The sequence below is a fragment of the Phalangium opilio genome, unplaced genomic scaffold, assembly GCF_054372755.1.
Source record: "Phalangium opilio isolate 3A_F unplaced genomic scaffold, DU_Popi_V2 ptg000209l_1, whole genome shotgun sequence".
Lineage (NCBI taxonomy): Eukaryota > Metazoa > Arthropoda > Arachnida > Opiliones > Phalangiidae > Phalangium > Phalangium opilio.
The window spans coordinates 21,157,801-21,174,902 of record NW_028324217.1 but is presented as its reverse complement, the minus strand read 5'-3'; the positions used below and the strand labels follow the sequence as shown (position 1 = coordinate 21,174,902).

Genomic DNA, 17,102 nt, shown 5'->3' with positions numbered 1-17,102 from the left:
ACCAATTACCGACCCATAAAACTGACCAATTACCGACCCATAAAACTGACCAGTTTCCGACCCATAACACTGACCAATTACCGACCCATAACACTGACCAATTACCGACCCATAACACTGACCAATTACCGACCCACAAGACTGACCAATTGAACATATGAAATTAATTAATAATATGGCGAACAAACTAATTATCACAGACTCCACAATACTAATAAAACCTTCACATTTGAAATATTTTATTTTAAAAAGGAATTTTATTTTAAAAATGAATTTTTTTTTTGGTTTTTTCAATTTGGCGTGGCAATAATTTTTTTTCGCAAATCGGAAATTTTTTGGGTCAGGGCGTGGTTCACTGCCTTAGCCGCCATCTCCTGGGCAGACTGATCTTTCCCCTTTTTCTTGGCATAGTAGCGAACACTACCTGCAATAATAACAGTTACTATTGTATGATTGATACAAACTTTTTAAGTTTTCATTTTATTTAACTTACTCTTAATAGCCGAAACCTTTTGTGGAGTAAGAGGTGGCCTCGCTTCTAACGCCTTAGTTTTTTTGAACCTATTTGACGATGTTCCTGTCAAGCTTCTATTAATTAGAGTTCCACTCCCCCACAAAGCAACAGCCAAGTTCTTGGAAAAAATTGATTCATTTTGGGCCATAAGGCACTGCTCCCATTTTTCTTTGCAAATCGACACATTGTTTCCTAGATAAACCTGAAAACATAACTCATTAACTATTGTTATGTCGGTTGAATAACTAGACTTAGGTATGCAACTTTTACCAATTAATTATTAACATTTACTAGCTTAAATTCATTCTTATTTTCGCTTACAGAGAGAAAATTCATCTACCTTCACTAGATTCAATTACATATTTACTAGGCTCATTATCCATATTTCTGATTGAGAAGATAGATAATTACTAAGAGGTTTCTTACCATTTCATCTACTTCATCTAGAAAGGCTTTCCCCTTAAATTTGTCCGAAATATCCGGAGCAGAAGCTGAAAGAAATCAAAATATTAAATGAAAATAAAATGCTAATATCATGCAACAAGAAAAATTAATATATCATAATAAAACTCCCCGTTAGATTTATTTACTTAGGATTGTGCAAAAGAGTTCAATTCATTTACACCTTATAACACTTTGTACATTCTGACATTTCAATATGAATTTGTGAGAAACTGAGAATGACACAAAAGCCTCCCAAAAAAAAGCACACACACACCCACAACCACACTTGAAACGTTAACACTAAATATATGGCACAAGCAAAATGGTTTCAATCCACTTTTTTAATCTACTGGGTTTTTGAAAAACTATATGTTAAAGGGAGGGTAAGCGCGTTATGTAGGGGTGGAGCCTCTAGTAAGCTTCTCTCTTGCATTTTGATGGAAGATAAAATGCAGAGAGAAGCTTACTAGAGGCTCCGCCCCTACATAACGCGCTCACCCTCCCATTAAAATTGCATAAAGCTACTTACTTTGGTTTTCTTTCTCTAAATTTGCACATTTTTGTTTTAAATTATCGTTTTCGACCTTCACTTCTTGGCACTTCACCAACAGTCTTTGGTACCTCTTCTCTAACATATCGTACTTTTCTGGAAAATGAAAGAAAGAAATCGTTACAGGAGACATTTTCAAACAGCGATGACGATCAAAGCCCGAGAACGTATTATTTATTTTGATTGGCAAATTCCTTTTTTCGGAAAAATATTAGAAGATTTTATAATTGGAGTTCCATTGTAACATGGGTCTATTTCTATCAATTGAATTCAACAATGGTAGGGAAATTTCGTTTTAAAACTTGTAAAAGCACCAAAACGTTCAGAGAAATGAAAATTTTCAAACGCCAATTATTTTTGACTTGTATATGGATTTAAAAAAAAAGTGATTTGATCTAAACAGAGCCATGATAATTATGATGTGGAACTCATAATTTAAATTTTCCAAAGACCTATTCGCTTTTAAGAATTTAAGAGAAAAATATCATACTTTTACTGCGCATCTCCTCGTCATCACTAGACATATCATCTGGTAACAATTTAAAGAGTCAATTTATTAGAAATTGAGACTATATAGGGAAGTCTGCTCTTGTGTGTTAGAAGAAACTTACCGTAATTTACTCTCACTAACCCACCATCTCTCATCATCCGTTGTGGCTCATGATCTCTTATGCCTTTGACTATCTCTTGAGGTTCATTATCACTAATCATCATTTTACGTTCATCATCACTAATCATCGTTTTACGTTCATCACTAATCATCGCTTTACGTTCCGTATCCCTGATGATCGTTTGACGTTCCGTATCCCTGATGATCGTTTGACGTTCCGTATCCCTGACGATCGATTTACGTTCATTATCACTGACGATCGATTTACGTCCATTATCACTGACGATCGATTTACGTCCATTATCACTGACGATCGATTTACGTCCATTATCACTGACGATCGACTGTCGTCCATTATCACTGACGATCGACTGTCGTCCATTATCACTGACGATCGACTGTCGTCCATTATCACTGACGATCGACTGTCGTCCATTATCACTGACGATCGACTGACGTCCATCATCACTGACGATCGACTGACGTCCATCATCACTGACGATCGACTGACGTTCATCATCACTGACGATCGACTGACGTTCATCATCACTGACGATCGACTGACGTTCATCATCGCTGACTCTCCTTTGGCCCTCATCATCGCTGACTCTCCTTTGGCCCTCATCATCGCTGACTCTCCTTTGGCCCTCATCATCGCTGACTCTCCTTTGGCCCTCATCATCGCTGACTCTCCTTTGGCCCTCATCATCGCTGACTCGCCTTTGGCCCTCATCATCGCTGACTCGCCTTTGGCCCTCATCATCGCTGACTCGCCTTTGGCCCTCATCATCGCTGACTCGCCTTTGGCCCTCATCATCGCTGACTCGCCTTTGGCCCTCGTCATCGCTGACTCGCCTTTGGCCCTCGTCATCGCTGACTCGCCTTTGGCCCTCGTCATCGCTGACTCGCCTTTGGCCCTCATCATCGCTGACTTTCAAATACGCCTCTTGACGATGTTTATCCTGTAATTAACAAAACATGTCATATATTTATTTTCCTATAGTTTTTTTCAGCCTTGGAAGTAACTAAAATTGCCTTATTATGACAATTCAATATCAGTATCCCTTCATACTGACCCCTGCAGCAAGACCGAGTCTCGCCGACTAGTCGGCTGGCAGTCTCCCCAACATTTTAACTATAGTATCATTATTGTCTTAATTGATCTATCGTAAACCCTAAAAAATCACAATGGAATATAAAATGGGCTCTTTATTTTAAAGTAGTAATGCGACCTAAAATTTTTATTGGCATAAAATATAGTAGATGTATAGTAAACAACGTAATGGATAAACATGCCCAATTTCTTAACATTGCGGGTATAGGAAGAGGCCAGTCCCTAAAGTGCAGTTTTATATCGAAAATCCCCGATCAAGAGATAGAATAAATTTAGCAATGAACCGAAAAATGGTTTTCGACCCCTATTTCTTCCCCCATTTATACTCTCGCGGAAACACTTTAAACAAAGAACCTATATACCAGAAATGGAAAGTGGGGTTTTTTTTGTCTCGCACGGCAGTAGTGTGTGTGTACGTTCTATGGCCAAACAGCCAGCTGGAAATACTTGGGGGAACTCTCCACCCTTTATAGGGTGTTTCCGCAAGAGTAAAAAGGGAGAAGAAATAGGGGGCGAAAACCGGTTTTCAGGGGATGTCAACATGGCGTCCTAACATGGCCAGAGCGGGCAGCCGGCAAGGGGAGAGGAAAGGGGGTAGGTAACTTGACGTCACGCGCAAAGACCCTATAGATTAGTGACAAATAATTTGCACTACCCTTTCCATTCCTGGTATATAGGTTCTTTGTGCTTTAAATAACGAGTGCATTCTATTATACAACATGCGCATGTACACTCAAAAACGCAATACTTACAAAGGTGAATACATTTCTCTGGTTCTTAAATTTGGTTTCCAAAATCTTTTTGAGACGTTTGGCTTTGTTGTCATCATTTTTAGTAAGTTTTTTCCTTTTTTTTTCTTCAGGAGTAACTGATGTTACAAATTTTTTGTTTGGCACCCTTATCCTTTTATCGCCCATTTTCTCAGAAATTTCTTCGATAGTGTCTAAGGGAAAAAATATTCTGATAGTTAGAGACAAGTACTTTTTACTAAAGAAAATTATCCAAAAGACAGGGAGGAAAAGAAAATCTGACGCCATTGAAAAAAAAAACAATTTCAAAATTCCATGGTAAACAATTTAAAGGGAGGGTAAGCGCATTACGTAGGGGCGGAACCTCTAGTAAGCTTCTCTCTTGCATTTTGATGGAAGATAAAATGCAGAGAGAAGCTTACTAGAGGCTCCGCCTCTACATAACGCTCTTACCCTCCCTTTAAAATAGATGGCGGGATAAAATTCTAGGTAGTAATCGAAATCTGTAATCAGTACTTTTTTTTAAGGATTCGATTACTCGATTTCTAGTAATCGGATCCACACAACACTAAAATTTAGTCAACATGCAACTGTTGTTGGGGATCGGATATCCTAGCTTCACTCATACTCAGGGTATCGCTGCACCTCTAGCACCATCAAGCTTGCAACTGGCCAACAGCCAATTGCTTTTCATACTTACAGCCTAATAACAGGATCAAGACTTTAGAAAATGTTTCAGGGTCCTCTTCATCTTCAGAGTATGTGTAGTGACGTGATGTCTTGAAGTCATCTAATGTTTTTGGGTTAAAGCTCAATATATTGGACACGCTGACTATTCTTGTAGTTTTAGAATCCTCGCGTTTTACTAGCGCAAAACGTGGATTTGTCATAGATCTTTTCTTCTTGTTAATCAATGTCTCCATAGCCCTATTCCTTGGGCTACGCCTAGCTTTAGGTTTTGTCATTGATGAATATGTAAATCTAAAGAGGAATAAAGACATTGGAAACATTAGGATAAAATCTGAACAATGAAGGGGCATTACCCAACACAAAAATGGAGTGGAAGCACAGTAAGCCTGGGAGGCTATTCTCTAAAAATTGAAAATCATTCGGATCACTCCGAATCCTTATGATTCGGATCGGGCTCATTCGGAGTGGACCGAAAAAACCGTATTCTCTTACCCCCAGGGGCGCCGATCACTATTTTTCTCAGGGGAGGCTGGGGCCCGAGGCAACACCGGGAAGCTCAGCCAAAAGTTTTAATTCCCTATGAATTATGATTTTATAGGAGAAAAATTGGGTTTTTATACTAAATATAGTACCAAAATTATCATAGGTTATCCTATTTTAGCTTAAACTATGTAGAAAAATCTCAAAAAATATTCGGATTTTACTTTGAAAGAAAAACCTAATGAAAATAGTATGGATTAAAAATCCAGAGCGAGCTCCGCAATTTCGCTGTCTATAAATTTGATCTCGATGAAAGCACTTAATTTTGATAAACTTGGCGCGCTTTCAAATTGAAGGGATATTGGAACTTTGGTTTTTCCCAAGGAGTGGAAATTTTGGGAAATGGTCTTTGTATTGGGAACAAATTCTGATTCAATAGAGTAGTGGCACTCCATGTTAACTACCCATAGAGCTTAATACAGTCAAGGGCAAGTAGGTGCCATTACTCTATACAAAGCAAATTTTCTCTTTTTCGATTTATTTTCATAAGATAGAAACAAGTGTTTTTTTTCCTTTTTTATTTATTTATTTATTTTGATAAAAATTATTTATTTATTATTAAATTGATTCATAGTATTCTTTTAAAATGGGTATTAAAGAACACGCTAAACAAGAGTTAATATACGTCGAATTTTGAATGAGACTTAGCGCAAGTTTTAGTAGGGTTAAATATGAGGCAATGAGAACCTAGAATAACAACGTTAATTAATCGCAAATTATAATCCAATTGTGTGGATCTCGTGAGATTATGATAAATTCATTAATGTAGATCATTAGCCCTCTATCAATGGTTACACACCTACCAAAATTTAATAATTTAAATAGATGCTAAACAAAATAACCAAGTTTAATCTAGCAATTATTAATAATTGATGCAATTGGTCAAAAATAGGTGGCTCTAACTTACAAGCTCCGGTAGAAAAAAATATTAAAATGAACAATTAAATTTGTGTTAAGTAATTGGATCTCGCGAAATTATCCCTTAAATGTAGGATAAATTCAACGACGTTTTTTCACCTTTAATCTACCAAAAAGCCGTCGATCTACCTTGTAGATTTCGCCAAGGCCCGCCAAGGCCTAAAGCCATTTCCCGCTTTAACCTAAAATTTTGCCCACGCTTGATTTTAAGTCTCGAAAAAACGCGAAGTGTCCGACCAGTCGGTTTGATTACGTTTAGGTTAGGTTTGGTTAGGTTTTGGATCGGTGAGGTTATAATTTTCAAATAGTTAACCATAAAAACATTAAACCAAAAAAATGGTATTACCTTTAGGTTTTCAAGGGCTGGGCCAAAGCCGCGCGCGTCTACACCGCCTGAAATCTTTCAAAAAGTGTTCGAACAAAGAGAATATATTGGTTCGAAAAAGCCGAAAATGACCTTACTCCCACCTCCTTCCAAACAGGTTTATAAGGGAGAAAAGAAAATTTGTCAGGAGTGCCAGTTGAATACCGATCCTCTTACTATGACTACGCAGGCTGTATGGCAGAGCTGCCAGAAATTATTTTACCACTCCCGCCCAGAAAGTTTGCAAAGCAGCCCAAATTAAAGCCCAATTCAAAACAGGCCAAATTTTATAAACAAGCCCAAATCTAGCCCAATTTCGCGCTATTTAATTTTTTTGGAGGCGCGCTTTTCTAAATTTTGTTTAAACTACCTTTTAAAATAGGATTCTTCTCCCATTTTTTTGAATTGAAGAAAGTTCAAACTCAAAGCTAGCGAATTCTGGTTCAAATAAATCGGTCTCCTACCGATTTTAGTGTATATATTCGAGAGCCTCCGAAAAGTAGCCCAAATCCAGCCCAACAGCCCAATTAATTTTTTTCCCGCAAGGAGACATCAAAAGAAGCCCAACTGGCAGCTCTGCTGTATGGCCTTCACTGACCTCAGAGCAAAAAATAAAAAATAAACCCGAGGGGAAAAAAATCAGGCGTGACAGAGGACAGACATCTGTACATTTCTTTAGATTCCAAGACATATATGCGCGCTTTTCTTATGAAGTATTCGGCTTTTAAATACATAAATTAGTTTTAAATTATGGAGAATGACGTGTACACTTCTACGAATGTCAGTAGAAAACGAAAATACAAGTTGTACTTAGAACCACACAACACAGACAAAATCCCACGAACTACAATAGTTTCAAGAAATAGGGAAATCAATCACAATCAGGTAATTATGATACTTAATAACTTGTGATATAATGATAGTAACTCGAAAAGTATGTAAAGGTTTAGCGACTATTTAAATTGTTATTTGAAGTTCAAAAACAAAAGTAAAAGACATAGGCCTACATAGTTTACAGGCGTAGAGGATTGCTACCATTAACACCAGGAGACCAAGCGACTTAGAGTGTAAAATCGTCTGCTATTTTATACTCTAAGTTGCCAGGTCTCCATGTGCAAATGGTATGAATCCTCCACGCCTGTAAACTATGTATAATTAAATAATCACGCCTGAGGGACTACTAACTCAAACTTCGTGTACACCGATTACTGTAAAGTATATTCTATTAGAAAAAGAATTTCGGGCCAAAATTGAATGATCAATTTATACACTACTATGTCTGAAACTTTTCATAAAGCATGGTTTTATATTTCTAGGCTGGTTCGTCATTAGCTAGTACTAGTATCACTACCAACACTCAAATTAGAACTGAAAGGTATGGAAGAAGCGCGATTCAATCATTGGAAAAGACCCGTGAAAATAGGGATAGAGCGGGTTTGGAATCAGAATTGGGATTGCCTGAATCTGATGAGGGTGACAATTCAGTTGAAGCGTTGACTGAGCATAATGAGAAGGAAAAGGAAGTATCAGAAGTTGAAAACATTACGAGAAATATTAACGTAGAAAACGAACATGAAGATCAGATGGTTGAGAATAACGCGCCTGAAAATGCTTTATCAGAGGATAGCGATGATGAAAATGAAAATGAAGACCAGACGGTTGAGAATGACGTGTTGGAGCCTGAAAATGCATCATCAGAGGATAGCGAGGAAGAAAATGAAGAGAAACGCGAGGTAACTAATATTTAAAAAGAAAAAGTTATTGATTTCCAGTGTAACAAAGGTTACCTAACTTACAGAAGCCAAGTGTCTCCATGTTTTTGAATGATAACTACTTCGATGAAAACCTTACAATAGGTAGAACTACTACCAGAAGGGAAGCAGTTATATTAATACAAGCTTATGCTTTAAGACATGCCTTAACGCAATTGGCTATAGATGATATGTTAAATCTCATCAATACATTGTTCGGTTCTGATGCTGTACCAACAACAAATTATCGCTTCAAAAAATGTTTTGCTAAACCGAAAACTAAAAAACATAATTTGTGCCATACTAAGTGTTTTGAAATCCTTGATGACGATTTGAATTGCCCAAATTGTTTCACAAGTTATGAAGAAGATACCGTCCCAAACTTCTTTTTTTCCATGCCTCTTGCCCCGCAAATTCAATCTCTCCTAAGCCATAGTAATTTTTCCAAAAAAATTCATTATCGATTTTATAGAGTGAAAGCTAGTGTTAACGCGATAGACGATATATATGATGGTGAAGTTTACAAAAGTTTAACAAAAGATGGTATGCCTTTGAGCAATGAAAACAATTTATCTCTGACTTTCTCTACTGATGGTGCTGCAGTGTTTAAATCTAGCAAACAAAATATATGGCCCCTGTTTGCCATGTTGAATGAGTTGCCTCCAAAAGACAGGTTTAATAATGTTATGCTTGTCGGCCTATGGTGTGGGCGAGGACACCCGCGAATGGACATCTTTTTACAACCGTTTCTTGAAGAACTGAAAATGATGTATAACATAGGATTTACGTTTGAGAAGGACCAAAAAATCATAAAGAGTAAAGTTATAGCGATATGTTCATGTCCAGACTCTGTGGCTAGACCTCTACTCCAAAACTCTACACAGTTTAATGGTTATTTTGGATGTAGTTGGTGTTTACATCCCGGCCACTTAATTAAGGAACCTGAAAAAATAAAAAAGAAAGATTACAAACAGCCAAAATCACTCGTAAGGTTCACGGAATCAGAGGAAGTATACGAAAATCGTTCTGAGAAAAAAACTCTGAAGCATATGGAACTGGCTTTGGTAGAAGAGAAATCCGTGAAGGGAATAAAAGGGCCTTCTATTTTGATAAACTTGCCTTTTTTTAATGTAATTGATGGATTTGTGCCTGATTACATGCACGTAGTATTGCTTGGAGTTGTCAAAACCACAACCGAGAAATTTTTATCATCATATGGAGCAGATTATTACATTGGAGCACCCAAAAATCTTGCTATATTAAACAGCCGTTTAACGAACATAAAACCTCCGTCAGAAATAGTTCGAAGACCAAGATCGTTGAAAGATAGAAACATTTGGAAAGCTAATGAATGGCGAAACTGGCTTTTATTTTACTCCATTCCATGTCTCCAAGATATTTTACCGAAAAAGTACCTTAAGCATTTTGCACTTCTGTCAAAAGCAGTATTTATACTTCTCCAAGGATCAATTTCAGAGATTGAACTAAATGTCGCCAACAATTATATTGTTAAATTTGTTTACGACTATCAGATTCTGTACGGTGAAGCAAGCATGGTGGCTAACGTTCATTTTTTGCTACACCTTCCTAAAAGTGTATTCAACTTTGGGCCACTATGGGCACACTCTGCATTTGTTTTTGAAACAGAAAATGGAAAGATGGTTAACTTCGTCAAAGGTACCACAGATGTTGCTACTCAGATTTGTCAAAAATATTTAAGAAGGCAAAGTTTTGAAATCTTCTTAAATAACTTCCTCAATGATATAAATAATGGTTGTAAAATTATGTTGAAGAAGCTTACGTTTAAGATTTGTAAACAATATGAGCTAACCAAATTTATGGGCAAACCTGAGAAAAGAATTCTCAGTAACTTAGAAAAAGAAATTTTGGATCAAAATAGTGACATCAATTATGATGAAAACAAATGCTATGAAATTTACAAGAGGTTAAGATATAAGGGTATAATTTTGCATGGTACGTCGTACACAAGAGCTAAGAGACAAAATAATTCGTTCATTTCGGGTTTAGTCGATACGGGAAAAATTTACGGTAAGATTAAATACTTTATAAGTTTAGATGACGACTTGGAAAACACGCTAGTAATTTTAGAGCATTATGATACATTTCCAAGCTTGCTAAAACAACCTTACGTAAAAATTGGAGTAAAACAACTTAACGTTCTAGCGTTAAAACTCGCGTGTGTACGTGAAAAATGCATAGAAGTGAATATTAAGAACAAATCTTTCATAACTCATTTGCCCAATATTTATGAAAACACTGGCATTATGTAAGAGAAATGTTCGAACCCGTTATTTTTTTACAAATAAAAATTTGCTGTTATTTCAAAGTGGAATATTGTGACAATCAAGCCTGTTTGTATCCTACCCCTATGAAAGTACACTCGTTGGACCGGGAGTGTTACGAATTTTCTCTATTTTTAAATCTACCCCCTCGACTTTCATTCTTTAGTTTTTCTTTAAGGAAGTAAATAATATACATCACTACCAGGCTTGGAAATAAGGTTTATTTCTGAACTAGTCCTCCGGACCAGTGACCCCTGATGTCTTAAATATGAAACTGGTCCCGGGACTAGTGACCCTTCCCCAATTTATTTTTCTACTGGTCCCAGGACTTGTGGTCGTTCTCTCTTCTAAAAAAATCTCTCTCGGCTTAAGGTTGTATATACAACTGGACTCCTGGAGTCGAAATTTATGTTAAAATGAAAATAATTAAAGAGGTCCCCATATCAATTTTTAATAAAAGTAGGAATTAATAAACTAGTCATTGGGACCAGTGACCCTCGCGTTTTGAATAAAAAAAGTGGTCCAAGCTATTAATAAACTGGTTTTTGACCTGTAAACCTGTCTTATTTCCTAGCCTGATCACTACTTGCCTATAATCCTAAGGCTACATAGTATTTCCCCTGCCATTGGCTATGTGTCCAAGTGATATTGAAAGGTATTGTCTTTTGACGTTTCCCAAAACATCCTAGTCAAAGCCCCACTTCAAAAAGACTCCTTCATTCCATGGTTAAATTCTCATGTCAAAAGGCATTTCGATTTTCGAGCGCTTTTGAGACCAAAGTGTTCCTATACGCGACCATCGTATATATCGAGTTTAAAAGAAAAGATAGATTAATATTTAACTTTTTTTATCCATTAAAAATTTAATCTCGGTATTATTTACCAAACCCATATATTACAAACCAATATTTATATCCTAATTTTCAATATCCACAGAAAATGAAGAATTTTTAAACTTTCAAATTGCATAAGAACGATGGTGCTGCCCTCTAGGCAATGGAGATTTCCCTATTTGAAAGCAATTGGGAATGAAACGGACTTTAAATTGCAAACATGACCAATACATGTCCAATAGAGTTCCCTATTGGAAACCTATTGGGAATTAAAAGGGACTTAATTTGAAAACATGACCAATACATGTCCAATAGAGTTCCCTGTTGGAAACCAATTGGTAACGAAAAGGACTTTAAATTGCAATCATGACCAATATATGTCCAATAGAGTTCCCTATTGGAAACCTATTGGGAATTAAAAGGGACTTAATTTGAAAACATGACCAATACATGTCCAATAGAGTTCCCTGTTGGAAACCAATTGGTAACGAAAAGGACTTTAAATTGCAATCATGACCAATATATGTCCAATAGAGTTCCCTATTGGAAACCTATTGGGAATTAAAAGGACCTTAATTTGCAAAAATGACCAATACATGTCCAATAGAGTTCCCTATTGGAAACCTATTGGAAATGTAATGGTCTTGAAATGGCAAGCAACCCCAATTCATTCCCAATAGAATTTCCAATCGGATGGTTATCGGAATGAAATGGACTTCTATTGGCAGATCATTTCCTATAGGTCGCCAATAGAAATATTCAAACACCAATAGGATCGAATTTGTCACCGATTGGTTTCCAATCATTTTTTCCACTAGGGACGTATGACATAAAAAAGAAAGTTGTTTTATTGAAAAGACACCCTAAAGATACTAGGGTTAATCCGTACAACTCGCGCACTTTGCGCCTTTGGCAAGCGAATATGGACATTCAGTTTGTACTTGATCCTTACGCTCTGGTTATGTATATTGTGTCTTATATAGGAAAATCTCAGCGTGGCATGTCAATGCTTTTGCGTGAAGCTGCTAAACGAGCACAGTCAGATAAATGTACGGTAAAGCAAAAGTTGAAAGTGATAGCAAATCATTTTTTGAATGCGCACGAGGTAAGCGCGCAAGAAGCAGCATATAGTGTTTTACAAATTCCAGTCTCTAGATGTAGTCGAGCCTGTATTTACGTTAATACAAATTTGCCCGAAAATCGAGTCCATATTCTCAAAAGCAAAAGTGAGCTTGAACAGTTGTCAGAAGATAGTATGGACGTTTTCGCTTCTGGAATGTTGGACCATTATGTTCAAAGGCCAGATGATTTAGAGGCAGTAACGTTAGCTCAATTTGCGACGTGGTACGAGTTTTCCAAAAGTCGTAGAGTTGCGAAAACCCAAAGTCATATTGATGACAGTGAAAACCTTGAAGTTGAATGTGGTAAATGGTTGAAACTGAAAAATGATTCAGGTTTTATTAGAAAACGTGGTCAATCTAAAATTATGCGGTATCGGAGATTCAATTTAGTGAAAGAACCCGAACAGTATTATCGTGAGCAAATAATGTTGTTCTCGCCTTGGCGCGATGAGAGTAGGGACATTTTGACAAAGGATCTGAAATCAGAGTATGAACTTAAACTTGAGATTATAAAGGAATGTAGAAAAGAATTTCATAACGAAATTGACGAAGCGGCCATTGAACAGGCTGTCCGAGATTTCGAAAGTGAAGCTATTGAAGCTGATCTTACTAATATTCAGCCTGAATTGGAACATCGAAATGAAATAGATAGATCTTTAATTGTTGAAGATTCTGAATTTCTAATTAATACGGTTCAGGAGTCTATAGGAAATATTACCCGTGATATTCTTGATGGTAATGCGGAAAGAACTATTGCTCCGTCAGTGACGTTAGTCAATGATTCTGAGTACAATGTACTTGTTAGAATGTTGAATGTGAAACAGAAAGAAATATTTTATGAAGTTCTGCATCATTTAAAATGCAAGGAAACGCCTTTACGGCTATTTGTTACCGGTGGCGCTGGTGTTGGAAAAAGCGTTTTGATAAGTGCCATATTTGAAGCTGTTACTAGATTTTACAATAAGCAGCCAGGGTCTAATCCCTCGGAAGTTAAAGTTTTGCGATGCGCACCTACGGGCAAGGCTGCCTTTAATATAGGTGGCGCTACTTTGCATAGTACCTTTTGTCTACCGGTTAGTCAATTTGCCGGGAATATTTCCAGGCTAGAAAGTGAAACTCTTCACAATTGTAGATTGATGTATGGTCAAGTGAAATTGGTAATTATTGACGAAATATCAATGGTTGGAGCCAAGGTTTTTAACCGAGTTAACGCGAGATTGCAAGAGATAATGGGTTGTCCAGATTATTTCGGTGGTGTATCTGTACTGTTAGTTGGAGATTTTAACCAACTTAGACCAGTGCGCGATCATTTCGCTTTTCAAGGTCAAAGTGATACTGACAATCCCTATGCGGCGTTAATTGGTAACCCAATATGGGAAGAATTCCAGTTTGCAGAGCTTGAAGAAATTATGAGGCAAAAAGATGACAAAAGATTTGCGGAAGCTTTGAACAGAATGGCTGTGGGAAGTATGAATCTGGATGATATTGACTTTTTTGTAAGTTTAGAAGTGAATAGAGAGCGTGTACCGCCAAAAGAAGCGATACATCTTTTCCCTACTAACGTTGAAGTGAACCAATTTAACGAAGAGATGCTTTTAAACATGAATACGGAAAAGTCTATTTCCGTTTCAGTAGATGTTGTAAATGGTGATCTTACTAGCGAAGTTAGAAATAACATTCTTTCTCAAGTTCAAACGTTGGCAACGTCTGATACGTATGGTCTGCCTAAAGAATTAACGCTCGCTTGTGGCGCCAGATACATGATGACTAACAATGTTGATACGTCTGACGGACTTACAAATGGGGCAACAGGTTGGTTAAGAAAAATAGAGTACGGCAAAAATAGGCTGGGTGAACAAATTCCGTTTAGGGTATGGATTGAGTTTGCTGATGCTAATGTTGGAAAGTTGTTGAGACAAAAGAGTCATGGGTTATACGAGCAGAATAACTTTAACAGGATTTGGACTCCTGTCGAGAAAGTTACTAAGGCATTCAGTAGAAAATGGAGGCAAAATAATGTTTCGGTCTCTAGGAAACAGTTTCCTTTGGTCATTTCTGAGGCTATTACGATACACAAGAGTCAAGGTGATACGTATTCGTCTGTAGTAGTGCATTGTAATCAAAGAAAGAAATTAGAGAGAGCTCATTTATACGTTGCTTGTAGTAGAGCGAGAAACGCTTCTGGTTTGTATATTGAGGGTAAATTTCAAGTTCCAAATGCGCCTAAAAACAAACAAGTTGAATTGGAACTTAAAAGATTACGAGATACGAAGAGTATTGCGTTACCGTTCATGAACGAACCGGTTTATATTTATGTTCACAATGTGCAGTCGTTAAACGCACATTTGGAAGATATTTTAGCAGACACCGTAATAAGAAATGCCCAGTTATTATGCTTTGTTGAAACGTGGAAGAAAGATACCGATGATTTTAGTGTGCCATCCTTTAGGGAAGTGGGTGGTATTTATCTGCCAACAACGGCACGTAGAATTGCATTTGGTTCTTCCATTTATTTAAAAGATACACCAGAAAATGTAGTTAACGATTTGAATAATAGGGTTTTACGAACCGATAGACCTTTCAGAAATTCGCATGTGGAACGTTGCTGGTTGGATGTTTCCATTGAAAATGAACCGATGACTGTTGTTTTGTTGTACAAATCGCCTGGAGCGAGTTTGAGATCAGTTTTTGAGGATTTTAATCCTTTATTCGATATTAGATACGATGCCTCTGTTCCGACAGTTGTAGTTGGAGATTTTAATATAAATTTTTTAAAAAGTAAAACGGCCCTGAAAATGTTCTTTGATTCTTTTAACATGTCTCTTCTGCCGGGTCTTGAAGAAAAAATTTCAACTGACTATCATTGCCAGTTAGATTTAGCGTTCGGAAACAAACTATTCCGAGACAGATTCGAGGCCTGTTACAGAGAAACTTACTACTCGTATCATAAAGGAATATGTTTTGTTAAAAAGGAATAGGGGTGTCCGTTGTCCTAGCTTTGTTAATTAATAGTTGATGGAATTCCTAGCATTGTTACCTCGTCTCAAGTGAAAATACTCAACAGATTATCATTGCTAATTATATTTATGCTTTGAAAACAGAGCTTTATAGACCGATACTAAGCCTTTTATAGAGAAAACTATTATTCTTATCACAAAGAAATATGTTTTGTCGAAAAAAAAAAGAAGTTTAAAGCTGGCAAATCTTGGTGTCTAAAGATATGTTTATCAACCGGCTATTCATAGTAAAACCAGTAGTAGATAAAAGTGGGTGGAGAGGGTGGCTGTATCTACTTGGCTTACCCGGGAGGGTCTTAGCCTGTAATTAATTAATTCGAGCGGTGGCGGTAGGGTAAGATGAAACGTCATACCCTTCTATCTCTTAGCCCGCCTACTGGGCTCTCACTAGAGCGCGACCAAAGGGGAAATACATAGTCTACTCCCCTCTCTACCGCCACTACTCGATTACACGTCATGCCTGTATAAAACTACGTACATGGCTTGCAAAAACGCCCTTTGACTCTGGGGTTCCATTAGCCAACTTGCTAAATGGCACGCAAAAACGCCCTTTACCTCTGGGGTTCCATTAGCCAACTTGCTAAATGGCTCGCAAAAACGCCCTTTAACTCTGGGGTTCCATTAGCCAACTTACTAAATGGCTTGCAAAAAAGCCCTTTAACTCTGGGGTTCCATTAGCCAACTTGCTAAATGGCTCGCAAAAACGCCCTTTAACTCTGGGGTTCCATTAGCCAACTTGCTAAATGGCTCGCAAAAACGCCCTTTAACTCTGGGGTTCCATTAGCCAACTTGCTAAATGGCTTGCAAAAACGCCCTTTAACTCTGGGGTTCCATTAGCCAACTTGCTAAATGGCTTGCAAAAACGCCCTTTAACTCTGGGGTTCCATTAGCCAACTTGCTAAATGGCTTGCAAAAACGCCCTTTAACTCTGGGGTTCCATTAGCCAACTTGCTAAATGGCTTGCAAAAAAGCCCTTTAACTCTGGGGTTCCATTAGCCAACTTGCTAAATGGCTTGCAAAAACGCCCTTTAACTCTGGGGTTCCATTAGCCAACTTGCTAAATGGCTTGCAAAAACGCCCTTTAACTCTGGGGTTCCATTAGCCAACTTGCTAAATGGCTTGCAAAAACGCCCTTTAACTCTGGGGTTCCATTAGCCAACTTGCTAAATGGCTTGCAAAAACGCCCTTTAACTCTGGGGTTCCATTAGCCAACTTGCTAAATGGCTTGCAAAAACGCCCTTTAACTCTGGGGTTCCATTAGCCAACTTGCTAAATGGCTTGCAAAAACGCCCTTTAACTCTGGGGTTCCATTAGCCAACTTGCTAAATGGCTTGCAAAAACGCCCTTTAACTCTGGGGTTCCATTAGCCAACTTGCTAAATGGCTTGCAAAAACGCCCTTTAACTCTGGGGTTCCATTAGCCGACTTGCTAATTCAAACAAGGACGATCCTTGATTCAAATTGCAATATTCCGGTGTGGAATAAGGAATTCTGTGTTAATTCAAACAAGGACGATCCTTGATTCAAATTGCAATATTCCTGTGTGGAATAAGGTATTCTGTGTTAATTCAAACAAGGACGATCC

The 17,102-nt window shown here is 37.5% G+C and overlaps 2 protein-coding genes across 2 annotated transcripts; one reads left to right on the top strand and one right to left on the bottom strand.

Annotated features, from left to right (window-relative positions):
- Positions 1-222: 222 nt before the first annotated feature.
- LOC149621238 (uncharacterized) lies at positions 223-6,600 on the bottom strand. The gene is made up of 9 exons (XM_089855455.1): positions 6,476-6,600; positions 4,682-4,962; positions 3,985-4,175; positions 2,120-3,080; positions 1,999-2,037; positions 1,488-1,604; positions 941-1,005; positions 494-716; positions 223-424 (listed from the first exon to the last, which is right to left on the bottom strand). The coding sequence occupies exons 2-9, from the start codon at positions 4,944-4,946 to the stop codon at positions 291-293; spliced, it is 1,995 nt and encodes a 664-aa protein (XP_089711581.1). The 5' UTR covers positions 4,947-4,962; positions 6,476-6,600; the 3' UTR covers positions 223-290.
- Positions 6,601-7,241: 641 nt separating this feature from the next.
- Positions 7,242-10,606, top strand: LOC149621237 (uncharacterized). The gene is made up of 3 exons (XM_089855454.1): positions 7,242-7,378; positions 7,810-8,226; positions 8,292-10,606. The coding sequence occupies exons 1-3, from the start codon at positions 7,244-7,246 to the stop codon at positions 10,533-10,535; spliced, it is 2,796 nt and encodes a 931-aa protein (XP_089711580.1). The 5' UTR covers positions 7,242-7,243; the 3' UTR covers positions 10,536-10,606.
- The last annotated feature ends 6,496 nt before the right edge of the window (positions 10,607-17,102 follow it).

Excerpts from the sequence above, each read along its gene's own strand:
- LOC149621238 (XM_089855455.1), bottom strand. The coding sequence starts at position 4,946 with ATGACAAAACCTAAAGCTAGGCGTAGCCCAAGGAATAGGGCTATGGAG. Across the intron at positions 4,176-4,681 it reads CTTGATCCTGTTATTAGGCT|ACACTATCGAAGAAATTTCT; the intron begins GTAAGTATGAAA and ends TTTTTCCCTTAG. Across the intron at positions 1,006-1,487 it reads TTTAGAGAAAGAAAACCAAA|CTTCTGCTCCGGATATTTCG; the intron begins GTAAGTAGCTTT and ends GATTTCTTTCAG.
- LOC149621237 (XM_089855454.1), top strand. The coding sequence starts at position 7,244 with ATGGAGAATGACGTGTACACTTCTACGAATGTCAGTAGAAAACGAAAA. Across the intron at positions 7,379-7,809 it reads GGGAAATCAATCACAATCAG|GCTGGTTCGTCATTAGCTAG; the intron begins GTAATTATGATA and ends TTATATTTCTAG. Across the intron at positions 8,227-8,291 it reads AAAATGAAGAGAAACGCGAG|AAGCCAAGTGTCTCCATGTT; the intron begins GTAACTAATATT and ends CCTAACTTACAG.